The sequence below is a fragment of the Equus asinus genome, chromosome 11, assembly GCF_041296235.1.
Source record: "Equus asinus isolate D_3611 breed Donkey chromosome 11, EquAss-T2T_v2, whole genome shotgun sequence".
NCBI classification, from domain to species: domain Eukaryota; kingdom Metazoa; phylum Chordata; class Mammalia; order Perissodactyla; family Equidae; genus Equus; species Equus asinus.
In genome coordinates this window covers 81,961,094-81,989,025 of record NC_091800.1, presented here as the reverse complement: position 1 = coordinate 81,989,025, position 27,932 = coordinate 81,961,094, and the positions used below count along the sequence as shown (strand labels likewise).

The 27,932-nt window shown below is 48.5% G+C and overlaps 2 protein-coding genes across 6 annotated transcripts in view; one reads left to right on the top strand and one right to left on the bottom strand.

The window, feature by feature from the left end:
• Nucleotides 1-64: 64 nt before the first annotated feature.
• NAXD (NAD(P)HX dehydratase) lies at nucleotides 65-26,306 on the bottom strand. Of its 5 annotated transcripts, none has more exons than XM_014852150.3 (10): nucleotides 25,675-26,306; nucleotides 21,135-21,285; nucleotides 16,717-16,762; nucleotides 15,957-16,045; nucleotides 13,797-13,905; nucleotides 5,571-5,621; nucleotides 5,384-5,488; nucleotides 4,465-4,585; nucleotides 2,758-2,878; nucleotides 65-1,729 (listed from the first exon to the last, which is right to left on the bottom strand). In XM_014852150.3, exons 1-10 carry the CDS (start codon nucleotides 25,718-25,720, stop codon nucleotides 1,579-1,581), a joined length of 990 nt encoding a protein of 329 aa, XP_014707636.1. In that variant the 5' UTR covers nucleotides 25,721-26,306; the 3' UTR covers nucleotides 65-1,578. The 5 variants fall into 5 exon arrangements, with proteins under 5 accessions (XP_014707636.1, XP_014707635.1, XP_070376247.1 ...); XM_014852149.3 differs by having other exon boundaries at nucleotides 25,549-25,707; XM_070520146.1 differs by lacking the exons at nucleotides 21,135-21,285; nucleotides 25,675-26,306 and adding an exon at nucleotides 17,021-17,340 and having other exon boundaries at nucleotides 15,850-16,045.
• The window catches only part of RAB20 (RAB20, member RAS oncogene family), an 87,322-nt gene continuing 85,347 nt past the window's right edge, over nucleotides 25,958-27,932 (top strand). Inside the window, exon 1 of the mRNA XM_044779707.2 lies at nucleotides 25,958-26,080. The gene's annotated coding sequence lies outside the window, so the exon portion shown is untranslated. The remainder of the gene's footprint in view (nucleotides 26,081-27,932) is intronic.

Sequence of the window (27,932 nt, the reverse complement as noted above, 5' to 3'; positions counted from 1 at the left end):
CTTAGGAAAGTTGAAAGGTGGGTTTTGGCTGTTTAAGAAAAAAATACAAAATTCTCCATTGAAATAAATCAGATAGTCCTTTTAATGGTTACCAAGATTTAGATGTAATTCCCCAAAGGAAAAAATGTCCACGACAGTTTTTCCAGAGAAGTTCACATATAGATAGCGAAGCTTCTACAGTTAGATGTGAAATAACAGTGGCGAACATATTTTAATAAATCTTAAAAGTTCATGACTGGTTTTACAGAAAATAGTGCCATGTGGGGTGAGGGGTTCGAATCGCAGTATCACCCAAGAGTGATGGTGAGGGGCAGACAGACTCTCAGAGGCACCGGGCAGGTCTTGCCCCATGGAAGGCATGAAACAGATGAGAGTCCACTTAAATGCACGAGTTAGAAGCCACAGCCCGGCAAGAGGTGGCCAGAGAAAACAAGCAGCTCTCGGGCCACTGAGACAACCACCCAATAAAAGCTACCCAGAGGCTAGCGAGACAGACGACTTATTTACAACTGCAGAGGCACCGCCTTCTTGAATGGCATCTAAGTCTTCCTGAGGACACACCCACTTCCAAACCAGGGGACCTGAGGTCCTGCTCCGGAAGCAGAGCAGACGTGATGACAATGTTCAGTCCCCAGAGCCTCCTTGGTGCCATCTCCCACCAGACCCAGTGCGCACGCCCTCCTTGCGTCCAGCGTGTCTGCTTGCTCCCGAGAGTGCACGCCGGTGGGCCCCGTCAGGAACAAGGCAGCACGACACTCTCGGCGTCCCTCCCCCTCCTGCGGCTCTGCTGGGCATGTCAGCCAGCACCCGGGCTTGGGGGGACAGACATGGAAGAGGGAGCATGAGACAGGAGCGTTTCAGAGCCACCACCCAGCATTCAGCTGTCAGTGTCCCATCAGGTTTCCTTGTCCGACTTTCCCATGGTGCCTCCCAAAGATTTCCAACGTCAACCTGGATTATTCTGAAGTACTCCAACCAATTAACCAATGTTTAGTATTTCTGCTCAAACATTTTCAACCTAACTGTTTACAAACCAAAAATGAGTTGAAGAACGAATACTACATCCTTTGGGGGGGCCTCAGTTAAAAAAAAGCAAAACTCATTCACAGTAGATACAGTAGATATTTGAAAACCACTGACAGATCCCTTTGAGAGGAACCACTAATCAATTGGGAACTTTTTGCGTAAATAAAAGAGTATGAAGCACGACAGCAGAGAGGATGAGAAGCAAGCTGAGGGAGATTCACACAGAACTCGGCGCTCCCGGAGCAAGCCCGCCCATGCAGCTGACCAGACAGACTTTCAGCAGCTCATGCAATTCCCTTCGTTTGTTCTTAGTTATTGTTGAGAGGCTAAGAAAGGTTCAGGAATAAAACATCTCCAACTACATATTAGTTTAGCCAAAAACCGTCACTTTCCAACGCTGAGATTTCTACATGAACCTGTGCACCCTAGACTTAGACCCCTCCCAAGCAGCTGCGCCGCTGTGTACCCAGAGGACAGGTGTGCTGGATGTGGATTTTCCCAGGACGAACACCACCTCCCCGTCGTGTACCCACGTCCCTCCATCTGCACCAGTCAGCTTTCAAAGAGCCTGGCGAATGCGGGTCCGACCTCCGCAACCATGTCAGTGGTGGTGGTGGAGCGGCCGTGCTTCTGGAAGGCCTGGTGGCTGCACTGCCTTGTGAGAGAGCACGCGCCGAAGGCAGCCACGAGGAGAGGGCTGAAACTGAAGGGAGAGGCGTCAGCAAGTCCGCGGCCCCTCAGCTGCGTCCGACATCAGGGCCTGCAGACAGCACAGGCTCCAGATTTCCCTGCTCTTTCCACCCGGGACCCCAAAGTGGCCAGTGTGAGAGGCCCGTGAGGGGAAGGCAGCTTCTACAGTTACAGCAGCCATCAACCCCAATGGGAGACTCCCTGACAAGGCTGATGAGAAATACCTGCGTGCCTGGGGGGACTCAGACACAGCAGTGCTCCTCTGGTGACAACCAGACACCTAATGGTGGCAGCCTGAAAGTACCCTGCAGTGCCCAGGGCGGGAGGGAATATTCGAGATCTGAGAAGCAGGCTCTTGCTACCATTACTAGACTCACGCTACAGCCTCCCTGTCCACGTGCACACGCCCCCTGGGCCCGTTTGGGCAGATGCTCCCTGCCTGCTAGGTGTGCCGCGACCTCTCGGCCCTGCAGACCCGGGACTTCCCACCCAGCACGTGGAGCCACCATTGCACCATGATGAGTGGAGAAGAGAGAACCTGAGGCTCAGAGAGGTGGGACTGCCTGAGTTCCCTCACGGTGCTGCCTGACAACAGAGGGGGCCAGAGCCCCCGTCCCAGGATGCTGCTCCCTCTTAAAGAAAACAGGACTCTCAGGACAGCCTCCAAGGTAAGCTCAACCTCAGCTCCACCCCGCGTGTTGCCAATTTTCTTACTGTGTTTTACAGACAGTACACACTGGTCCTTCTAGAACAGTGTTCTCAAACTTGGCTGCACGTTAACTCACTGGAGAGCTTTAAAAACTACTGATGCCCCAGAGCCCATCGGCATCAGTGGATGGAGCAGAGCCCAGACATGGTGGAGAGTTAAAAGCTTCCGAGGCCAGCATTCTGGGATCCACCCCTGCCCTGGGACCTCTCCCGCATAACACCAATATCTCATTTGGAATGTTCTAAGTGGCTACTGATTAAATGTATGAGCTACTGAAATATCTTACACAATTCAAAAATCTCAAAGTAGGACAGATGAAGATGTGGCCATACCCATCTGTCTTCTCGGGTCCAGCGAGGAGTGCCCAGTGCACCAGGACTCCCAGGGAGCCTGACAGGAGATCTCCTTGCCCTCCACACCTGCGGCTGCTGCCTTCCTGGCTGCACTCGAGCACTGTGGAGCACAAGTTAGACGGGCGTTAGAGCGGGTGACGGTGCTGCCACTGGCTGCTCTCTGCTTGAGGAATGTTCATCATCTGCAGCTCTTCCCTGTCTGTTCTTAAGGAGGCAGCCTCTCTTTCATAGGAGAGGACACCAAGAGGGGAGGTTGCCAGAACCGCCTGTGTAGCATGGGGTGTCACTGCGGATGCCTACAACTCAGCGTCCCCAGGGGACCTGCTAGACAGAGTGGGAGAAGAGTGCAGGCACACACGAGTCCTCAGTCCCTCAGGCCCCTGAGGCTACACCCACAGGGCACCTCACACTCCAGGGACCGTGCATAGTGCCAGCACCCTACCTCAGACTCAGCCCATAACTGTTAGGATGTCATTTATGCTGTCCAATGAGCGCTTCTGTTCTTTAGAAAATGTCTTGAAAATGGGTTGTTATATTCTCTGAATGTGCTCGAGTCTAGAGCACCTTCCAGCTATAAAAGAACCCAAAGCTTTCAAGGTCCCTCGGTGAACACCCCGCGTTTCCTGTCCAGCATGTGTGAGAGAAAGTGAGTGTGTGTGAGTGCACACACACGTGCCTAAGTATGCCTCCTGTTCTCTGTTGGCCCTGACTTCCGTGACCTAGCCAGCAACTCTACCCCTAGGCAACAACTCTTTGTGTTAAATTCTCTCTGTTAAAATAACCACTGTGCTTTTTGCCTCCAGATTGAGTTTTTATTGTTCCTTTGGGGGAGGAAGATTGGCCCTGAGCTAACATCTGTACCCATCCTTCTCTATTTCATTTGTGGGTCGCCACCACAGCATGGCTTGATAAGTGGTGCATTAAGTCCACACCCGGGATCCAAACCTGCGAATCCGGGCCACCAAGGCAGAGCACACCGGACTCAACCACTACGCCATGGGGCCGGCCCCAGATCAGGTTTTTAATGAAGGGAGCCTTCCTGTTTTCAGGAAGCTGGAGATAGTATACAGTCAATCCTGGTCATGCATCTCACTGTGCAGACACAAGTGCTGACGGCGCATCTTGAGCGCTCCACCCATGCCTGCATCCTGCTCCTGCTCAGCGGTGCACAGGCTCCGGGGGAAGAACACAACTGGAAGAGTCACCACATCCGGCACCTGGTGACTCCCAGCACTAGTGTCAGCTCCTGGGGTTTCTTCATCTTCCAGTCATTTTTATAAATGAGAACAAAATGCCACAAAATATTCAACTAACTGTGTCTATGCTGTAGGCAAGATGGAGACAGCCCGGGGACCCTGGAGCACCCCCTGCGGTGACAGCCGCCTTCCCACTGGCTGTTTCTTATAACCACTGACAGAACTGGAGCCACAGCACCTGGTATCAACTCGGATCAGCACTCGTCGCTGTCACGTCCCTTGGCAAAACAGGAAGTCCTTCTTTGTGTGGAACACATATGAACATGTGTGAAACACATGTTCTGTGTATGATGTGTGCAAGCATGTGTCACATGAATGCGTGTGCTGTGTGAGCATGTGTGTCATGTGTGAATGAGAGGTCTTCCTAGGGCTCGTGCTCAGCGTGATCATGCTGGCTGGCTGACACAGGGCAAAACCCAAGGCCACTCACCCTGTCTGCCATCAGAGATCACATCCCGCTCCCCTTTCCGGACCACGGTCACATTCCCCAGGGCCTGGCTGAGCCTCAGCACAGCTCCGTGGGGATCACTGCTGTCCATGGGGTCTCTCAGCTATGACACAGGACACACAAACAAGGTTGTCATCAGACACGTGAAAGGAGCCCACAATCATGGACACAACGCACAGATCCTGCCCCTCAGGCTCTCACATCAGGGAGAAGTGCCCAGGCACTTGCTGATGGCCGGGCTCTCGCCCCACCCGCAGAGACGTAAGTTCCATCCACCAGCTGGAAGGAGGCCCACAAGGTAGTGGGTAGCAAGTCCTCCGGGCGGATGCCGACACCAGCTCATGGCAGAAATACTGCTCTGGGGCCCACCCCAGCTTGTCAGACCAAAATCAAAAGAACTCTGCCCATAGCTGGGATTTTAGGGGTTTGCAGAATGACACAACTTCGAACCATAGCGAGTTACCATTTGTGGGGTGGCACTTAATATGCAAGGACTCAGAGATTTACATGCATTGTTTCATTTCGTCCTCAAAGGCCTGCTGAGACAGATGCCCTCATGATCCACGTTCTACAGACAAGGCAACGCAGGGCAGGGACACAGTGATCCACCCAGCGTGCAAGCGGGAGGGGCTGGCTGATGCCAGAGCCCCCCACCACCCTTTATCCAATCCAAGACGCACGGATTAGAAGATGCTCCGTCATTACATGCAGCACCAAGAAAAACCACACTGTTAGCACGTGAAAAACATGCATCACAGAACGCACTGTCCACTCGCCATCTGCAAGTCAGTCCTGTGGATGCGCGGGGGGACGAGCAGGGGCAGAACCGCAGCGCGTGTCCGTCACCCTCCTCAGGACGAGGAGGGCTTCGCCCCGTCTTTCAGGTGGTCAGCAAACTCACCACGGCTTCCGAAAGTCTCCTGAACTCCGCGTGGTTGGGCGTGAGGACAGCCTTCTGATAGCCCTGGATCAGCGCCGGCTGCTCAGCAATCAGCCACAGCCCATCCTGCAGGCAAGGACGCGTGCTTACTGCATGGCCTTGGGGCCTGGCTGTGAGGAGGGGACAGGAGAGGAGAGGCCACACTCACTGCATCGATGACGACGGGGACATCTCTGGCCTTCGAGGCTTCTAAAATGCCCTGCAAGAAAAGAAAGCTACGCTGAGCACCAAGCCCATCGCCTCTCAAGGAATTAAAATAAAACTGAGCAGTTCTGTGATGAATTACAAGTAACTAGAAAATAATAAAGTAAATGCATAAAATAAACAAAAAAGACCCAAATGAATCAGAGTCCCTTTGTGAAGCAGGGCACTGGAACTCTGAAGACATAAGCCCATGGGCAATGTTATACACAGCACTGGGTCCCAGGATAGTCCACAAAGGCTGACCCCAAGCTAGCATCTCCAGATTTCCAATAGATGCTAACACTCAGGATTCAGAGAGGAGAAACCTGAAGTCTTGGGAAGTCCCCAAATCATTAGTTTTTATGTATTTTTCATAAGACTTTGTGTTTTAAAATGAGCAGTCACAATAATAAACAGTAAATCATTTCTTTCTGAAAAGGTTATACTAAAAGTTTCAAAGGTTTTTTGCTAAAAAAAGTTATATATATATGATTAACATATGGTTGCTTATTATGATGAACCAGTATTTTATGACGATTATATATTGCAATAGCATGTAAAAATGATCTCTACCTGATACAGCCACCTGATAACAGAAAAAATTTAAAGAAGAAAACAGCGAAACAAAATACATGCTAAGTAGGAATAATCTAAAACACTGAAAGATAAATGCACATCTACTTAATTAACAGTTAGCATCCTGGAAGTGCCATGTGACAGCCCACAATGCACAAGCCACCCTCCCGACAGCCTCTGTCATAGTTGCTGACACTGGGGTGTCCAAGAGCCCCTCCCATGAGCTCTGTGTGCGGAGCCTCCCAGAAGCTTGCCTCCTGCTCTAACAGTGACAGTGCTCTGTCTGCTTGCCTTTATGTGAACACTGACTTGGCTTTCGCTGATTCAGATTTCCTCAATCTCTAGTTTCACGTTGCAGTGTTTGGCCACAACATTGACATCTCCGTCTCTCCGTACTTCTCCCCACGCTGACCTACGGATTCGACTTAATCCCGACCAAAATCCCAGCTGCCTACCTGCAAGTTCACAAGCTGATCCTAAAACTCATGGAAATGCACAGGACCCAGAGTAGCCAAAACAATCTTGAGAACAAGGTTGGAGGCCCCCCCCCTTTCAAATTGTAAAACTTAGCACACTGCTACAGTGACTCAGACAGTGTGGCACTGGCAGAACAACGGCTGTACAGATCAATGGAACAGAGATGAGAGCCGAGAAATAAACCCTTACGGTTACGTCAACTGATTTTCAGCAAGGATGCCCAGACAATTCCCTGGACGACAGAAGAATCTTTTCAGCAAATGGTGCTGGAACAACTGAATATCTACATGCAAAAGAATGAAGCTGGACCCCTTCCTTTCACTGTATACAAAAATTAATAAAAATGGACACAAACCTAAATATAAGAGCTAAAACAGTAACCTCTTGAAAGAAAATACAGGAGAAAATTTTGTGTCAGGCAAAATCCTCTTAGGTAAGACACCAAAAGCATGAGTGACAAAAGAAAAAATAGATAAATTGGACTTAATCAAAATTTAAAATTTGTGCTGCAAATAATACCATCAAGGAAATAAAATGACAACCACAGAATGGGAGAAAATACTTGCAAATCCTGTCTCTGATAAGGGACTTGTATCTAGAATATATAAAGATTCTTAAAACTCAATAATAAAAAGACAAACAATTTTTTAAATAGGGAAAGGATAGGAATAGATACTTCTCCAAAGAGGATCTACAAATGGCCAATAAGCACATGAAAAAATGCTCAACATCATTAGCCATCAAGGAAATGTAAACCAAAACAACAATGAGGAAACACATGCTCAATGAGATACCACTTCACAGCCACTGGGATGGCCGTAATTAAAAAGACAGACAATAACAAGTCTCGGTGAGGATGTGGAGAAACCAGAACCCTCACACGTGGCTGATGGGGATGTAAAATGGTGCTGCCGCTATGGAAAACACCATAAGTTCCCGTGAAACAGAGTTATCACAAAAACTTGTAAACAAATGTTCACAGCAGCATTATTTGTAATAGCCAAAAAGTGGAAGGTCCATCAGTTGAATGGACAAACAAGATGTGGTATACCACACAGTGAAAGATGAAACGGCCATAAGAATAAGTACTGACACACATTACGAGGGTGAACCTTGAAATTACACTGAGTGAACAAAGCTAGTCATAAAATGCTACATATTGTATGACTCCATTTCTAGGAAAGATCCAGAATAGGCAAATCCATAGGACAAGAGTAGATTAGTGGTTGCCACGGGCTGCGAAGGTTGAAAGGAGCAGGGAGCAATTGCTAAGGGCTACAGGGTTTCTTTTTGGGGTGATGAAAATGTTCTAAAAATTGATCACGGTGCTGGTTGCACAACTCTGTGAATATATTAGAAACCAGTGAACTGTATACTTTAAATGGGTGAACTGTATGGTATGTAAAAGTCTCAAGTTGATTAAAAAAACTCGCCAGTGAACTTGCTACCTGGCCACCTGCACAGGATGCCATTTAATTTCTCCAGGATTCGATTTCCTCATCAGAAAAATGAGGCTAAGAACAGAAAGCTACCTGGACAGGGCTGTTTTCGAGATTGCAGCAGATAATGAATTCATTCAGAGACATCTCACAGATGTCTGCTACATAGCAGGCCCTGAGCGGGCAGCTAGTAAGGAAGAAAGCATGATGTACTGCTCTGTACTGGCTGGAACACAGGAAATGCTCCAGAAATGTCGGCCATTCTCAGGACCAAGACGGCTGTTTCCTAAGCAGAGGGAGAGAAGCCCCAAGGGACGAAGGAGGCCTGAACTCTGGCTCTGGCTGGGAAGGGCAGTGGGCACATGCACACTTTCCACCTTCTAACCTGCACGTTGCAAGGTGTTAATTTTTTTTAAGATAAACATACTAAATTTTTCATTACAAACTTAAACTCACAGAGAAAACAACTTGAAGTAGGGAGAACTCTAGCTTTTTTCATGTTAAATTCACACCTGATCCCTCTTGATATAAACTGTGTTTTTATATTGCTGTAATCAATCATTTTTATTTCAGCATTTTAGATAACAGTGTTTGGTTGAACACAATCCACGTGTCTGTAATATGGTTGGAGAAAAAAATAACTACCATGGTATCACAGCCAAATGATGGATCAAAGTTTGCTTACTCACGCCCCGTCTGGTCAGGGACAGGCACTCCATATAGAGGTTTACAAATCAGGACCCCACCCCTTGCTTAGGACATTTCCCTTGGACACAGGGTCCCCGAGATGGGATTAACAGGTCTGAGCAGGGTTCGGAGGAGAGTGCATGTTTGAAGAGCCGGCCCAGAGGGTGCGCCAGAACCACTCCTGTGCTGCTCTCCTCGCTGACTGGCGGGACCCCACAGCACTACCCTCCCTTCAGACCCCGGCCACAAGCTCAGGAGTTCTCGAACTGCCTGCACTTCTAACCCTCTGGCTACAAATGTGGGAGTTCCCCCCACCCCCTCAGATCCGAAAATTTGTTAGAAATAACTCAGGAAACCTGTACCTATAATCACAGCTTTATTATAAAGAACATAAGTCAGGATCAGCCAAACGGAGACATGGGAGTGAGGTCTGGAAGTTTCCCCAGAGGAACTCCTGGCTGCTCCTGGTGACTCAGGACTCACGGTCCCCCTCCAGGCACATCCACTGCCACCAACCAGTTTACTGGGGTCTACTCCCCCCCACCCCCCCGCACCCCCAGCGGCAACACTCTAATCTGTTGCTGGTGTGAACCCTGAGTCAACACTTTAGCGTAAACGCAGACATTGCTATCACTTGGAAAATTCCAAAGGTTCAGAGGCTCCTTCCAAGGAATAGGGGACAAAGACTAGCCAAGTTCATTACTATACTCCTGCCAGCACTAGGATTTTGTGTCCCCTGGGTCTCACAGAGCACACAGCACACAGCAGCAGAATTAAATAAATACTACTATTTACTTACACAGACCCTGGAGCCCGAATCTGGCACAGGACGTTCTGGACATAAACACACGAGTCCTACCTGGATGAGAGTGGGCATCTGACGCCTGCATCAGCTCCCTCATTTGTGAAACGGAAGCAATACAACACTTACTTAGAGGGCTGCTGGGGGAACTAGACGAGTTTAGTAACATGAAGTACTTAAGAAAAGTACCCGGCATGCAATGCCAGGGCACAGTTCACAGATTCTACTAAGCTCAATAACCCAGTGAGCAGGACGTGATGATGAAAACAGAGCCTAACCTAACGGAAGCCCCTCAGGAGTCCTGAGGGTGCCCAATACAGAAGTCACACCCATCGGCACCAACAGCGTGTGTAAGTCTCCAAGATGACAGGGCATTAAAGGATGTCATGAGGGGCTGGCCCCGTGGCCGAGCGGTTAAGTTCGCGCGCTCCGCTGCAGGCGGCCTGGTGTTTCGTAAGTTCGAATCCTGGGCGTGGACATGGCACTGCTCATCAGACCACGCTGAGGCAGCGTCCCACATGCCACAACTAGAAGAACCCACAACGAAGAATACACAACTATGTACCGGGGGGCTTTGGGGAGAAAAAGGAAAAAATAAAATCTTTAAAAAAAAAAAAAAAAGGATGTCATGAGCTCCACTCTGTCATGATCAAATGGGGCCAGAGGTTAACTGGCAGGTCCTGAAAGGTCAAGAAGCTCATCAGCACGAGGCTCGGGAGGGGACCCAACATGCAGGCCCCATTCTGGCAGGAACCCTCTGCCTCCCCTTCCAAGGACAAGTTGTCCAGCAGAAGCCTGTCACCACACTATCTTCCACCACCTGTGGGGGGACCCCACTGTGCGGAGAGTCATTACCTCAGGATGCAAGTGCCCTGCAGGCCTGCTGTTGACACCGGGAAATCCCCAGGAGAGGGGGCCCCCTGGGAGGAACCTGAGGGTCGAGCCTCCTCAACTGATTAACTCCTACTTGTCAGCAAACGGTTATGACCTTCAAAGATGAGAATGGGCCGCCTGCCCAGTGCCGTGCGCCTCCCATGCTAATTCCAGGTGGCCCCGGACCAGGAGAACCCTAAAGGCCTCTCATTCGCAGTGTGTCATCCAGAGCTCCTCGTAAATGGTGCTTGCCTGCCAGCTTACTTCTCCTGCAGGCACAGCTGCCGGCTCCTTAACCCCTCCTGTTCTCCTGGCTGTCTGCACGTGCAGGGAGCAGCTGCCCCGCCTACCCCCAGGCATCTATTGTTGTGGCTTCTCATTCCAGAGCAGAGGGAAGCAGGCGATATTCTGTTCAAGCGCTCAATCTCCTAGCACTCCACAGACTCGGGCCAGCTTCCAGTTCTAGACAGTGGGCTCCTTTTCTTTAGAATTTTCATTAAATAAAAAACTTTTAAATTCAAAGTAGTGCAATACACTGCAAGACAGAAGAGAGGTATTTGCAGGCTTCTCCACTTCCTTGATGACACCAGGCACAGCTCAGGATACGTGTTTTATTTTTATCTTTAAAACTTTTTCACCAGCTTTACTGAAGTATAGTTGACAAATGAAAATTATATGTATTTAAGGGGTACAACTTGATGTTTTGATATATGTATGTAGTGTGAAACACTCACCACCATCAAGCTAATTAACATATCCATCACCGCACACAGGTGAGCCTATGTTTTAGTGATGAGAACACTCAAGGTCAACCTCCCTCTTGGCAAATTTCAAGTCTACAATACGGCACTTGAACTCGTCACCACTGCCCATTAGATCCCCAGAACCTGTTCATCATGTGTAGCTGACAGATTGTACTGCTGACCAGCACCTCCCCACTTCCCTGACCCCAGGCCCCCCTTGGGCAGCCCCCGTCCTCTACTCCCTGCTTCCATGAGTTCCACTATCTTGACTCCACACAGGAGTGAGATCATGCACTGTCTTTCCATGTTGGGCTTATTTCACTTAGCATGGTGTCCTCCAGGGGATATGTGTGTTTGAATCAACGCTTTTTTTTTTTTTTTTTTAAAGATTTTATTTTTCCTTTTTCTCCTCAAAGCCCCCCGGTACATAGTTGTGTATCTTTAGTTGTGGGTCCTTCTAGTTGTGGCATGTGGGATGCTGCCTCAGCGTGGCCCAATGAGTGGTGCCACGTCCACACCTAGGACTCAAACCCGAGAAACCCTGGGCCGCTGAAAAAGAGCGTGTGAACTTAACCACTCGGCCACGGGGATGGCCCCAAATCAACCCTTTTTAAAGGGGCAGTAATAAATGGATCTACTCTCAGTTTTAATACACTGCTCAGTTCCATTCAGCCCAGTCACCTGTCACAGCTACTGTTTCTCCTCAGTGATAACTCACGAGTTTGAAGACAGTGAAATTTCAAACCCATCTTTCATCCCAAAGGCTGGAACTGCAAGATCTGTCATGGAAGGCACCCTTAAAAATCCATGTTCTCACTAAATTCTGTAAAGCGAACACACCTGTACCTTTTTCAAATGTCCTTTACCAATCAGACTGCTAAGAAAATACAACAACCATAGCTCCCTACACTTCCTTTCACTCAAGCGTTTGTTCAATTTAATGCAAAAGGTGATAGCTGGGCTGAGCAGAGTCCCTGTCGGTCACTGACGAGGACGGTAAGTCAGGCTCGGCATGACCACTGACCCTTCAGGAGGCGTGTGGCCGCACACCGACCATGGCACCAGGCGCATTCCCTCATTTGGAGCTCCCTGCTGGCCCAGGTGGCAGCTGGGGTGGCGGCGTGGAGCCCAGAAGGGCTCTGGGGAAGGCAGGAGGGTCTCAGGGGCAGTGCCTACCCAGCAGGTGTCAGAGAAGGCTGGCAGAGGGAACACAGCACTAGGGCTGGTGTGCCATCCAAACCTTTTTATTTTCCCTGATCGCGGGTGGTATTTATTTCTATTTGACTTCTTAAGGATAAAAAATTATTTTCATCATTTTGGATTAAGGTAGGCATGAAATGAATGTCCAGTAATAAAGAAGAGCATAAGTGATAAATGAAAAGGTCAATGAACGTATGTAAGCATGTGAGGGAGAAGCGGGGTCTCGTGCCCACTCCACATCGCCACGTGCCCGGCTGGGCTGTGCGTGTGCTAGTTTCATGGGAGAAGGATGGAAGGGAACAGAACAGAGGTCGAGGCCGCAAACCAACAGGCCTATGGGGCTTGAGACCCAGGGTTTTCTAGAGCCAACAAGAAACTCAGGAAGGTTGGAGAAGCAACAGGTTAAGAAATTAGACTAACAGAGCTTTCAAGAGAACCCAGCTGACAACACAAAGCTAGAACCAACAGAATACCTTTTGGGTTTTTATCTGGATGTGTAACTTAACAGCAAAAATCAAGTTGTTAGAATAATTCTCAGACTGTCCTCTCCCACTCAGGGCATCAGCGACAGTGACTTTGACTGTCCCTGCTGTATCGCATACTGTGCCTAACTGGGCACTGAGCAAAGCAGTCTACAAAATGTCACGCACAGTAACCCCCAGGGGCGCAGGCACCCACTTCAGAGGGAAGGCACGAGGATGGGGAGGCTGAGCAAGCTGCCAGGGTCCCGGCAGGAAGGGGGTCATGCTGCAGGGTGAACTTAAGCCTGACCCCAAACCTTGTCCTACGGTAAGACTGCTCAGCCTGCACGCTGGGCTCTCCCACCACATTGGGTATAAAACACCTAAATGGCAGGGTGACACTCATGAAACCGCCGAGTGACTCCACAGCAACCTCCTGCTGCAGCATGGAAGAGCCAGTGCCCCAAGAGGAAAACAGATTCCCTCAGGCTGGTTTTTTTTTTTTTGAGGAAGATTAGCCCTGAGCTAACTGCTGCCAATCCTCCTCTTTTTGCTGAGGAAGAGTGGCCCTGAGCTAACATCCATGTCCATCTTCCTCTACTTTATATGTGGGACGCCTACCACAGCATGGTTTTTGCCAAGCCGTGCCATGACCACACCCGGGAGCAGAACCGGCGAACCCCAGGCCACCAAAGCAGAACGTACACACTTAACCACTCTACCACCGGGCCGGCCCCTGGTTTTGTTTTTAAGATCATTACTATCTCTAGTTCCTCCTCTATGCCCCAAATTTTATCCATCTTAATTATCCCACAAGGAGGCACACAGGACACTAAACAACAGAAAATGCAAGGAAAGTGCTCCAGCCTGACTTCATGAGATCTGGGCGTCAAAGCCCCCAGGAGAGTCACATGCAGTGACTCTACACACTACCTTGACGTTTCTGAGAAGGCCGTCATCTCTGCCAAGGCCAGGCCCCACGACCAGGGCATGCAGTCGGGGCAACCACTTCTCCACGTCCTGAACAGCATCAGGGCTGTCACTAAACAAGGAAGAGAAGGGCAGAACGGTTCACTCAACATTTTCACTTCTTTACTTTATTAGTGAAACTGCACATTTTTCTGGATCTCCCCAGTTCTTCCCCCAATGTTCTTTTCCTCTTCCAGGGTCCAAGCCAGGACCCCACCCTGCATGAGCCATCATGTCTCCTAGTCTTCTCTGTAGACTGGTTCACCTTTTAACGCCCCAATGCAGAGGTCTAGCTTTCATCATCTAAAACAAGCTGGAATAAGATGTTATGGCTTGTTTCAAAAGCTGCCCTTGTCGAAGTTAGCAACCCTACACTGTGAGATCCAGCTACCCTTAGTCCTCCTCTCTGACTACAGGGACACGGGGGCTTCTAGAATAGTCTGTGGACAATTATTCACTGACTCCAGGACACCGCTCCTGGCGTCTTTCACCTCCCCACCCGTCTGCATGCCAGGCTCTCCCTGCCTACATGCACTTCCCTGCCTACATGCACTTCTGGGTGGCCTTATCCTGGTCTCCTGGCTCTAAACACCTTCCACAAGGAAGCTAACTACTCCTAGATTTACAGCCTCCTTGACCGCCCCACTCCTATCCGCTGCCTACCAGCCACATCTGCTTGGATGTCTGACAGGTGACTAAAAACAGTCCCGAACCTAGCTCCTGATGGTCACCCCTGCCCAAACGCACCCTCTCAGTCTCCTCGCCTTGTTAAATGATGACTGTCTTGGATCAAACCCTGGGTGGCCTTCACGACTCTTGTCTTTTCCTTGTATCCCACATCCCATCGGTCAGCAGATCCTGGGGCTGTACTTCCCAAATGTACCCAGAATGTGACCCTTCTCCCTTTCTTACCCATCATTTACCTGTCACCAGGATCCTTACAACAGCCTCCTTGTGGGACCCTGCGTTCACCCTGGGCCCCAAGAGCTTATTCTCAACACAGCAGCCAGAGGAGCCTTTCAAAATGTACATTGGGTCCTGTCCGCCCACCCGCCCTCTCCAATGTTCCAGCAGCCCCCTTCTCATTTGCATGAAAGCCAAAACCCTTACAACAACCCCCACGACCTGCAAAGCCTGGGCCTGAACCTCTCTGGTCCCCCCGGGCATCCTGAGCCTGCAAGTGCTCCCACACACCTGCAGCTCAAGTTCTTGCACCAGCTCTTCCCCAGGTATGGAGGGACCCCCAGCCCCTCTCGTGTCTGCAGGACTCGCTCCCTCACCATTTCCAGGTCTTTATTTGAATGAACTCTCTGTGCCACTGCCCAGGATCACCCTATTAACAAGGGCACAGACATGACACACGGCACCCACACACGGCCAGCACTCTGTCCCCTTCCCTGCTCCTGCTCTCCCTGTGGTCCTCACCACCCTCGGAGATACTGTTTTCGTACTTATTTGTCTCCAGAGCTGTGTGGCATAACACAGTAGACATCAGCCACATGTAGCTTTAAATGTAATTACAATTAAAGTAAAAACTCAGTTCCTGAGCTCCACTGGCCACATTTCAAGTGCCCAGTAGCCATATGTGGTCAGTGACAAGAGTCCTGGACAGCACCAAGAGAGAACATTTCATCACTGCAGAAATCCTAGGGCACAGGGCTTCCCTGGAGAGGAAGCTGCATGGAGCAGGTGTTCTGTCTGCTCGGTTTAGAGCTGTCCCCGTGGACCCCAGGACAGGGCCTGCAGCAGAAACATCTGCTGGAGGAGGGAACAGTCTTGTCACTGCCCGCAGGCCCCCATTCCTGCCACAGCGGCATGACCACAGGCAGGCCCAAAGGCCTCTTCTGGACCTGGGAACCCTCAGCCACTTCTGATGGGCTGCCAGGAGCAGCCCTAGGCGTGTCGCCCTGGTGGCCCAAATCTCATCCCACACTGTAGCACACGGCTGTCTGTCTGTCTTCTTCTGACCATGCAATGGGCTCATTACAGTTTTCTCATTTCTCCTGACAGCACCTACCTACCAACCCCCGCACAGCAGCTACTTAACAGAGGCTCTGAGAGAGTCAGCGTGAGAACGCCCGTGACGGGGAGAACTACTGCACGCAGAGCCCCGGGGCCACTCACAGAACCGGGTGGACAATCAGCTCCGGGCTGTAGGACTTGATCACAGGCGCGGCCTCCTGGGTGCAGAACACGTGGGATAAGTCTGCGCCCTGAGAAATGAGCACAAGAGGCTGACTCAAAGCAGGACTGGCTCCACAGACACCCAAAGTAACCGTGGCATGAGCCACTCACCACAGGACACGTGGTGTTCAACCATTCAAATCACTCAGCACTATCCGTAAAAGAAAAATAGCCAACGACGGCAGTTAAACTACAGCGAGGTGGCTGAGGAGGAGGATGTAACCTAAAAAAAGACCTGGAAAGAAAGGCAGACTCTTGCTGCCACCTGAGGCAGATCGACCCAGACCAGCTTAGGCTGTACCTGCGATGAGGCCCGCAGGGAGAGCGGCCGTGGGGCCCAGTGCGTGTCACGTTTGCTGCGTTAACTGTGCTGACTGGCCGTCAGGACTTAATCAAAATGCACGGGAAAGTGCCGAGGTTAAAAGAGGTCAACTGACTAAGATAGGACTGGAAAGACATCCCATGAAGATTTGGGTGAAGTACAATGCTAGTAAAACTTTAGTTTAAAAAAAAAGAGTTTCAAGTCAACATATCTTGTCATTGCACAAGAGTCCAGGACAGATTTAAAGGGATTTCTCTTACCCATGACTAGCCCAGGATGTTATTTAGATTCCCATCAGAAAACATTTCTTTAATCATATTTGAAGAATCCAACTCTGTACTAGAAAAACCCCAATAAAGAAGATATAAGTGAACATACCACTTTGAGAGCTGAGATGGCTGCAAAATAGGGGGCTCCAGTGTACCTAAAAAGAAGACACTGACAGTCAAAAACTTCTGAGCACGAGACAAGCACCCAGGTTTATCAAATTATACAGGCGTGAAGCACACAGCACAGCACCCACCCCCGCCAGGGGCTCAGGAGACACGCATCAGGACCAGAGAAGTCAGTCTCACACACAAGGCCTTTCTACCACATCAAGAGGCCAGTTCCGGCGTCCCGTGCCCACGGTCTCTGTAACGCTCTGTCCAAACTGAAGGCTGAGAACACGGCGGGAGCTCACCAAAGACTCTGTCTGCGGCAGAGATGCCGTGCTCGAGGGGACTGCAGACCAGAACCCTCCAGCGGCCGCAGCCCCGAGAAGCGGGACCCAGCTCCCGGAGAGCAACAGCCATCTCGGACGGGGGCCACCAGGGCACCCAGCGCAAACGAGAAGAGACTCACACTCCTCCCTCTCTTGCTTCCATCTTATTTCCAGAATGCCTGTAACTATTTTTATCATTGCCTCAAGCACAGAAAGGAAAGTCCTTGAACTTGGCACCACATGAGCGATTGTAACCTCTACGTCAATTCCAAGCAGTGAATAAATCTGCTAACCCAGGAAAAACAAACGGGGAAAACAGTGCCCTCTACACACGTGACATTCTCCCGCAGAGCAGGGCCACCAGCAGGCCAGAAATGGCAAAGGACAGGACACGTCAGATAGACACACACACGCACGCACACTCTCCCCTCCCCCTACAACGTGAACACAAACCTCACTAACAAAAGAAATACATTAAAACAACGAGAAACAGCTTGCCTACTCTATGAGCAAAGGCTGCTGACAGCCACAGGGTGTGAGAGGAACAGATGCTTATCGGCGACAGCACACACACTAGTGAGATTTGCGGGGAAGACCAATTAGCAATGCTTAACATCATTTTAAACGTCTATGTACTTGGCTCCAGCAAAAATTCTTCTAGGAACTGATCTGCTGGAAATAACCAGATGGGTACACAAGGAGATAAATGTACAGAGATGTCTACAGTCATACTGTTATTGAAAAAAAGAAGAGGTAACCAATTGCCTATCAATAGGGAATTGGTTAAATAAATTAGGGCCCACCTTTACCAATGCATACCATACATCCACTTATAATCGGTCTATATGAATCAACGTGGAATGATACCCACGATCCAGCATTAACTGAAAAGGTCAGATAACCAAACAGCAGGCATTACATGGTCCCAGCTTTGTAAAACATAGTTACACAGAAAAGTGTGGAAGGCTAACAACATGTCCATACTGTATTATTATTATGTAGGATACTATGGGACTTTCACTTTACATATTTCTGTAGTGTTTGAATTTTTATAAGCAGATAATACTTTTCCGATTTTATAATTGGAACAAAGATGTTTCTACTTTAAAGTTTAATCCCTAAAGCTGACATATTTTAAGTCAGATGTTTACACCCTACACTATCAGACTTACGTGAAAAGAAAATCTGATGGCCTATTCTTCTTATGTAGACTTCCCAAAACATAAGGCAGGAGATGGAGGGGGTCTGAGGAATAAAACCCCTGACTCCCTCAACTCTCGAGAAAGATGAAGGACCCAGGGGCCCAGCTTGCTCTGGCCCCACAGGGGCTGGCAGGGCCGTGCTGGTGGCCTCCATCCCTGAAGCTGAGGGAGAGCTATCTGGACTGAGGACCCAAAGGCAGAAAGGCCAGCTTTCTGTGCCTAAGAGTTAACAATCCAAGAGTCCAACACGCAGTAGGAGGAAAAAAGAACAGAAGAGATGTGAGAAAACAGTACTAGGGGCAAACTTCCCTCATCCAAAGGGACCCTGTCTCAAGTGAGATTAGTGAAAAATAAGACACAGCCAACACAGCCTGGAGAGAGTGCAGAATTCTAAAGAAAACATTTTTCGAACATCCAAGCAAGAACAAGCGACTTATAAATGAAAGGGAATTTCCACCAGACTTTTAAGGTGCAAAGGGAAGCTAGAGGACAAGGCGATCACACACACAGATTACCAAAAGGAAATGACTGCTCCCTAGGAATCCCACACTCAGCCAACGCCCAGCTCAGCCACCTACCACAGCAGGCGCAGTGGATGTGCAGGGACTCCAGTGGGTCACCTACACACACTGCCTTAAGAAAATGCCGGAAGAGGCTAAGTGCCCCTATCCAAACTGCAGACCAGGGAGGGCAGGAAATATCTGCCAGTATACAAAATGATGTTTAGTAGTTATGGGTTCAGCTGGGAGTTCTCAGACCAACTGCCGCTTAAGGAAGCTGGACACCAAAGAAGGCAAAGAGGGATGAACCGTGGTCTGAAGGGTCCACCTTCGAGGCACATGACTACCAACACTCTCTCCCCCAAGTGGCACTTTGAATTCATCACGGTAGTTAGAAAGGGCAATCACGAGCTGAATTTGAAAGTATAAGAGAATTTCCAAATTAATAAAAGGAAAAGCCTAGCAAAGTAAGGAAAGAAAAAATGGAAGCACCAAGTAAAATAAAGAGGAAACATGACCAGCCTTAGCAGGTGCGTCAGGTGGACTCTAAATGTGAACAGAATTGTCTCCCTCATTAAAAAGAGCAGTCAGTGCGTGAAACCATGAAACTCCTAGAAGAAAACAGGGGCAGTATACTCTTTGACGTCAGTCTAAAAAGGATCTTTTCAAATACCACATCTACTCGGGCAAGGGAAATGAAAAAATAAACAGATGGGACTTTATCAGACTAAAGAGCTTCTGCAGGCAAAGGAAACCAGGAACCAAACGAAAAGACAACCCACCAACTGGGAGAAAATATTTATAAATCATCTATCCAACAAGGTGTTAATCTCCAGAATATATAAAGAACTCATACAACTCAACAACAACAACAAAACCCAATCAAAAAATGGGCAGAGGATATGAATAGATACTTTTCCAAAGAAGATATACAGATGGCCAACAGACGCATGAAAAGATGTTCATCGTCACTAATCATTAGGGAAATGCAAATCAAAACTACAAGGAGATATCACTTTACACCTGGTAGAATGGCTATAATCACCAAGACAAAAAACAACAAGTGTTGGAGAGGATGTGGAGAAAAGGGAACCCTCATACACTGCTGGTGGGAATGCAAACTGGTGCAGCCACTAGGGAAAACAGTATGGAGAGTTCTCAAAAAATTAAAAATAGAAATACCATATGACCCAGCCATCCCACTACTGGGTATCTATCCTAAGAACCTGAAATCAACAATCCAAAGAGACTCACGCACCCCTGTGTTCATGGCAGCATTATTCACGATAGCCAAGACGTGGAAACAACCCAAGTGCCCATCGACCAATGACTGGATAAAGAAGAGGCGGTGTATACAGACAATGGAGTACTACTCAGCCATAACGAAAGTCAAAGTCGTCCCATTTGCAACAACAAGGATGGACCTTAAGGGTGTTATGTTAAGCGAAATAAGCCAGAGAGAGAAAAACACCATACGATTTCGCTCATATGTGGAAGATAAACAAACACAAGGACAGTGAGAACAGATTAGTGGTTATCAGAGGGGAAGGGAGGTGGACATAAGGGGTAAAGGGGCACATACGCATGGTGGCTGACAAATAATAATGTACAACTGAAATTTCACAATGTTATAAACTATTATGACCTCAATAAAACAAAAAAATTAAAAAGAGGAGGCACTGTCATACTGGGTAAAGAAAGAAAATCTAGCTACATATTATTTATAATACACCTAACTACATGATTAACTGTTGAAAAGTCAGGGCTAGGCAAAAAGACAGCACATAAATGTAAACAGAGATTAAGGAGAAACTGAAATGGTAACCCAGGTGGAATTTAAGTCAAAGGCAGTAGGTATCATTTATAAACAAGGACAAATTAAATTATAAATGTCATATGCCAAAGGGGCAGCAAAAGACATAAAACAAGAAGATAAAACAGGCCTCGAGTAAAGCTAGGACCTGTCAAATTTCATAAATGACTTCCAGGAATCTGGAAGTTAATCTTTAAATTAATAAAGTAAACCAAGCAGATGCTGAGTGTTTTTATCCTGATGGACAAAGTAATATATACGTATAGTATGAAGTCTGGTCAACAGAGAAAAGTACAGAAGAAGAAAACAGTCTCATCCCCCCACTACAGGCAGAACGTTAACACCGACACACACCAGGGAACAGCTCGATCTGGCCCCTCAGAGTTCTCCCATTCAATCAGAAAGTTCATCACTGAAGACTACCAAGTGTCATAGTATCAGACTACCTTTAGAATTGATTACTGGGGTCCAACGAGACAGACAGATGGACAGATGGATGGACGGATGGATGGCAGGTAGGCAGACAGCCAAATAACAGAGACTGATTGTTTAAACACTAACATTTCCAAGTCACTTACTCTTGGCAGCCTCCAACTATGCCTATTCTTCCATCTTGGCCTTTGTGCTTCTTGGTAGTTAGAGGAGGTATAATATTTCTCACCAACTGAAAAGTATTCTTCATATCCTTTATCGAACGTGCTTTATTCAGTGAAAATGCTCTTTCTAAAACTGAGAAACAGGAAAATGCAATCATTCAGAAAGGTAAATATGTGTTAGTATACATAAAGAGAAAGATTTAAACAAAATACCCCATTAACCAAAACACTTCCCAAAGTTAACTTCATAGGAATGACACAGACTTATCCACAGCTTTCACCATTTTATTTCTGTAAGCAAATGATGCTTAGAAATTACAACAACACTAACACATGTTGTATGTATCAACTGTGATTTTGAAATGCATCAGACATTCTGGAAGCCTACTTAATCTTTCCGAAAGCTTTTTAAAAAGTGCATTATTACTTAATAACTAAACATATTTCATTTCAATCTCCTTTAACTTTATTAGGTCTCTTTTCTGAAATTGGAAAAGCAAGCTCCCATTTGTTATCTTCCACTGTCACATTCAAGCCTGACAGATTCATAGTATTCCCAGTTTAATTTTCCAGTCTTACTTCCAACACTCAATTAGATACTAATCAAATAACCTAGAAATAGCATTCTAAATAGAGAACATCTTACATTGGGTTTAAAGTGGCATTTTAAAATAATTTGATCATTTTGAATTATCTCTAAATAGCTACATTTTAATTGGTCTTTCTTGAAAAAAATCCTGCATTTTATATTTTGCTTAATATCTAAAACAGCCTATCTGCAAGAGAAATGCTGCTATGTTCTGTAGAGCCCAGTGTATGAATAAATACACCATGTATTTTCTCTAGAATTAAAGAACCTTTGTAGATATAAACAATATTTTCTCAAACAAGGCACCCAATATTTGCATCCTTCCCATGATCTTAGCAGCTGAGAAACTAGACCCGTGTCACTAGCTCAAATGAAGACTGAGAGGTGACAGCTCCATATGGTAAAACAGCTTTATCTTTAATGACACTCTTATGGTTTTACTTTTTATTCAACAAATTATTCAAGTAACTTTCTTGGATGAGTCACTGTAAATGTCTCCTTAGGTGACACATCAGACCCTCAGACCCCCTCAACTCAAACACCTTTTCACCTTCTTCCAAACCAACCCAGGATTAAAACTCACAACAGAATCACTGTAAACCTTTGGCCAAGGAAAGGCACACATAGGCTTGCTCAAGGATCAGTACAGTGGCTGATCCCGGCCGAGTTCTGCTCCCGTGACAAGTGCGCAGGACTGCCTCCCACCCTGACTCGGAGCCCAGAGAAGCACTGACTTAACAGCAACCCGCTCTCCCGCCTCCTCGCCCCGGGTTCACTCCACTTCCAGATGCCCACCCACACTCCCAACTCCCAGGACATGCACTTCTCTTCACCATGCAGTTACCAGAAAATGCTCTTTCCCAGTGCTCCCTGCCAAGCTGCATGAAAGGCACCAGAGCTGTATAATCAGCTTTAAAGACAGAATTGCTGGCTGCTGGTTAGCCACCTGCAGTCATGAAAATGCCTGCAAGGATTTGTTTCAAACTATAAGGTATCTAGCACAACAACACAAGTAGTCAATACAAGAGTATCAGAGAATGGTCACTCTTTCAAATCCCCCTGAACAGGAAACAGAGTTGCTTTTTTTTCTTTTTAAAGATTGGCACCTGAGCTAACATCTGTTTCCAATCTTTTTTTTCTTCTTCTTCTTCTTCTCCTCAAGGCCCCCCAGTAAGTAGTTGTATATTCTAGTTGTAGATCCTTCTGGTTGTGCTATGTGGGATGCTGCCTCAGCATGGCTTGATGAGCAGTGCCATGTCCGCGCCCAGGATCCAAACCGGCAAAACCCTGGGCCACTCAAGCAGAGCGAGTGAACTTAACCACTTGGCCATGGGGCCAGCCCCTAGAGTTGTTTTTTAAAGTACAGAAATTATAAAAGCAGAATCCAAACTTACCAGTCACTCAAGGGTTGTTCTGGGCTCCTTACAATGTTTTGGGTTTATTAGATACCATCACTTTACACACAGCACTTAGCCACACACAAAATATCCCTAAGATCACCCCACTACCCTTTGCCTACACAGCATGTGGCACAGCTCCACCTGCAGCTTAAGGGTAGGGTCCACGTGTTTCCATGTTGGACCCTCACCCACAATCACCTCAAACAGGGTGTGACACAGAGTAAGCCACTCAATAAATGTTCGATGAATTAAAGGCATCCTCCTTCACTTCCTCATTAGCAGCCAGCCTCTCTTTCTTCAACAGAGAAGGAAACTAGGACCCAGAGAGACAGACCTGTGAAGATGCCTTGGTTAGGAATGGATAACTAGGCCAAAAGACACCATTTTTCCAAAATGCTATTCTAAGGCAAAAGAAATCATTTTTCTTTAACAAAATATTCACCCCACCAACAAAAAGACAAGTCAAATCCTTCTCAATTGCCCTCTGAAACCATTTGGGGGGCGGGGATCACTGTTGAGAAATACAGCATTTTCACTTTTTTTTTTTTAAAGATTTTTTTTTTTTCCTTTTTCTCCCCAAAGCCCCCCAGTACATAGTTGTATATTCTTCGTTGTGGGTCCTTCTAGTTGTGGCATGTGGGACGCTGCCTCAGCGTGGTCTGACGAGCAGTGCCATGTCCGCACCCAGGATTCGAACCAACGAAACACTGGGCCGCCTGCAGCGGAGCGCGCGAACTTAACCACTCGGCCACGGGGCCAGCCCCAGCATTTTCATTTTTTAACTAGAACTGTATGAATGCAAAATAAAATCCACACTGGTCCCCAGTGTCTGTCCTATTCACCTGAGAGGAACATCTTTTGCTAGCAAAAGGGCCAAAGGAAGGTCAATTAAATTTCCCCACACTTCACAGTGAATCACAGTGTCAGCTGGCTTACTGACACGCTATTTGCACTTATCCACCGAAATACTTAAAAGTAAACATCAAAGTTCTGAAGGATAAAAAGGCCTCGACAAGAGGCGACTTAAAATTCATCCTATTAAGTACCTTTTTCTTCATGACAACTCTGAGTTCTGGAAGAACAGGTCAAACCTGTCTGGCTTTTGTTTGTTTTACAGAAGTGTGGCTAAGGACGACTGGGGAATTAAATAGATTTCTTAAGTCTGGGCTGTTTTCCAGAATTACCTGACACTTAAAACTTTCCGTGCTATTGATGTTTCTTTTCGCCAAACGTGATTTAAACTAATGTGAATAACTAATTTGGAGCACGTGACAACAATCCTTAAGATAACTGAGATGCCCTAAAGCTAGCATGGGAAGTCAGCGATCTAGAACTCCACCTGTTTTGTGGTAAAAGTTCAGCAAGTCAGTCTAATAATGAAACTTCAAACTCAAAGAAAAATCTTGCGGACTCATCATAGTGTGTGACTTTAAGACAAAAAACCACCGATAAAAAAATCTCTGAATAAACGGGTGCCCAGAAGTCCCTCTGTGCTGATGCGATGAAGCGAGGTGCAGAAGCTGAGGGACCCCTCAAAGCTCCCCAAAGCATTTGAACTATCGTCCTAAAAAACAAAAAGCCAAAACTCCCCAACACTTGTCTCTGATCATGCCCAGCATGTATGTATGTATGTGTGTGTATATACATATATAGTAAAATCTTTCTAATTACTACAACAAAAGCACATTTTGTCATTTCAGCTACTCACTGGCTGGGGAACCCAGGCTTGGGTAAGTCTCTTTATTTTTTCAGAGCCTCTGTCGTCTACACAAAGGTGGATGACAGCAATCTCTCCAAATTGTCGTGAGAAATGAGATAATATATTACACAAGCTACGTATTTAGCGGTGTAAAAGATACTGGGTATGTTAATATCCACAGAGCACACAGAGGAAAAGCCACACGAGAGGGTACGGGGCTCGGATCAGGATGCACTTGTTCCATTTACGCCTAAATTCTTCCTACACAGTTCATCCCATTTAACAGCCAATTCCAGGACGGCGTCCCTCGAGGGTCACGGGATTAACCCCCTCCTCAAGTGACCCCTGCAAACACGCCCGGGCCCGGTCCGTCCGGCCCGAGGACTCGCGCGGGCGGCTCGCCCTCCACTCGGTGGTCCCGGCTCTCCAAGCCCTCGCCGTGGACGCGGCCCCGCTCCGGGCTGCGCGCCAAGCCCGCCCCTGGGCCTGCTCGTCACGTCCGTCCTGAAGGCTGCGGCCAGCGCCGCCGGGTTCGCATGTTCCGCTCGGACACTGGAGGCCCCGGGGGGGGGGGGGGGGGGGGGGGGGCAGGCGTCGCTCCCGGCCCGCGCACCCCGGCCGCCCTGAGCTCCCCAACACACGGCCCCCAGCGGCCCCTGGCCCCACCGCGGTGCCCCCCGCCCTGACAAGCGGCCCGCGGCCGGGTACCTGCGTCCAGCGGTGGCCCGTAGAGCGCGAGCACGGCCGAAAGCAGCGCGACAACGGCCGCGCAGGCGACCGCAGCCCCAACCCCCGCCCCAGTGGCCATGCCGGGGACAGCCGTATCGATCCTACCTTGCCCGCTGGCGCAGGCCACCAACCAGCCGGGACTCAGAGCCATCGGGGCACTTCCGGACTCCCGGCCGCCCCCGCGGCGCCGCCGGAACCACAACCTCCCGGCTGACTTCCCGACTCCCGGCCACCCCCGCGCCGCCTCCAGAAGCCGGCTCCCGACTCGCGGTAGCGGAACCGCGGCCTCTCTCCACCCCGTGACGGGCCTCCACCAGTCACATCCTGTTGCAGATGATTGACAAGCCCACTGCCCAACCGGGCCTGGGCCCTCGCTGTGGCCCACCGCGTTTTGCTGGAAGGCCGGTGACGGAATCAAGATGCGTCTTCAAGGTGGAAGGCTGGGCTTGTTTTTATCGTTCCTTTGAGCAAGGGCCTTATAGAAAATGATGGAGGCAGACGCTGCCCATGGGTAAGCAGGCTGCCGTCAGAACACCTGTCATTCGGCGTCAGACCCCAGAAAGCAGGTGGAGGGCTTCGAGGACCGCCTCTTGCAGCCCAGGTCTGTTAAGTGCGGGGTCCGAGATTCGGGCCCCGCCCGACCCTCCGCTGGACTCCGAGCTGGTCCGTCCAGCTGGGTCTCTCCCAAACCAGCCCTGAGCCCAGCGCCCGCCACCTTCCACACCTCCGTCAGCGGGACCTCCGTCCCCCAGCTGCTCTAGCCACCAGCCTGGAGGGATCCTGACGTCTCTGTCCCCCACCCCATCCCTCCTCCCGCTTGCCCTGCCTCAGAAACAGACCCAGGGCTTGCCTGCCTGCGCACCCTGTTTGAAGCGCCCTCGTGGACAGGTGGTGATGGCAATAGCGTTCTGTATTCGTTTCCTGGGCCGCCATAACAAATTGCCACAAGCTGGGGGGGCTTGAACAACAGAAATTCATTGTCTCACGGTTCTGAAGGCCAGAAGTCTAAAATCAAGGCGTGCTCTAACTTCTGGTGGTGGCCATCCATCTGTCAACTTAAAAAGCAAATTTGCCTGTTATTTTAGCTCAAAACGAGTTTATTCAGGAATAACCAAAAGAACTGCAATTTGGGTGTGCATGCTATGGCAGACCATAGGCAAATCCAGCAAACAAAGAAGGGGAGCTGTTTTTATAGAGAAAAGGGAGAGTAGGGAGGGGCTGTTCTGAAGGAAAGTCCGGTGGGGGACAGTAGCAGTTCAGGGCCGCAGCAGCTTCTCGTTGCCTGGGTTGCTGCCGGTGTGGAGAGAAATCTTCCTTCAGCTGTGAAGTAGTTGTACGTCCTGTCCAAGATGCAAGTTTCTCTCTTTTCCTGCTTGGTGTAATTGAGATGTGTGACAGGGTATGAGAGCTCCCCCTACAGGCCTTCCCAACTCCAACTTGGTTAAGGTTTCTTTCATTAATTTCCACAAATCCTTGGCATTGCTTGCCTTGTGCCTGCAACACTCCAATCTCCGCCTGTGTCATCACCTGGCTTTCTTCCTGTGAGTCCCTGTCCTCGCATGGTGTTTTCCTCTTCTCGTCAGGATGCCAGTCATACTGAATTAGGGTCCACTCTAATAACCTTGTCTTAACTTGACCATCTGCAGACCCTGCTTCCAAATGAGGTTACATTGACAGGTCCTGGGGGTTGGGACTTCAACATATTTTGGGAGGATGCAGTTCACCTCATAACACCTAAATTCACCTCCCTGCTTTCCTACAGCAGCAGAATGATCTTAAATGAAAGACCATGTCACTCCTCTGCACAGAACCCTCCAGTGATTTCCTGTGTCACTCAGAATAAAATCCAAAGTCGCTTTCTTCCGTGGCCTTCCAGCCCCCCTGTGATGGTGCCCTCAGTCTCCTGCCGCTATCATCCTTGCTCTCTCCCGCCTCTGTCAACTTCTTTGCCCTTAGACTAACCTGCCAAGCCTGTTCATGCTCTCCCTTCTTCTGGAATGTTCTTTCTCCTGATATCTGTGGGGCTTATGCATTCATTTCCCTTAGGTCTCTGCCCATTTGTCTTATCAGTGCAAAGCCTTTCCTGACCATTCTATATAAAATAGTTCATATCTCGTCTCTCTCGCCGCTGCCATCCCCTTACCCTGTTTTATTTCTCTTCTTAGCACTTTTCACTATTTGATGTATTCAGTCATTCATTCGTTCGTTCGTTCATTGTCATCTGTCTCACCATGACTAGCAAGTTAGCTCCAATGGGAAAGCTTTACTTTTTTCTGTACTGTATGCTCAGTACCTAGAAGGTGGAACATAGTAAGTTCTCTCTCTCTTTGTTGAGGTGTAGGGACCTGAAATTGGCCACCCCA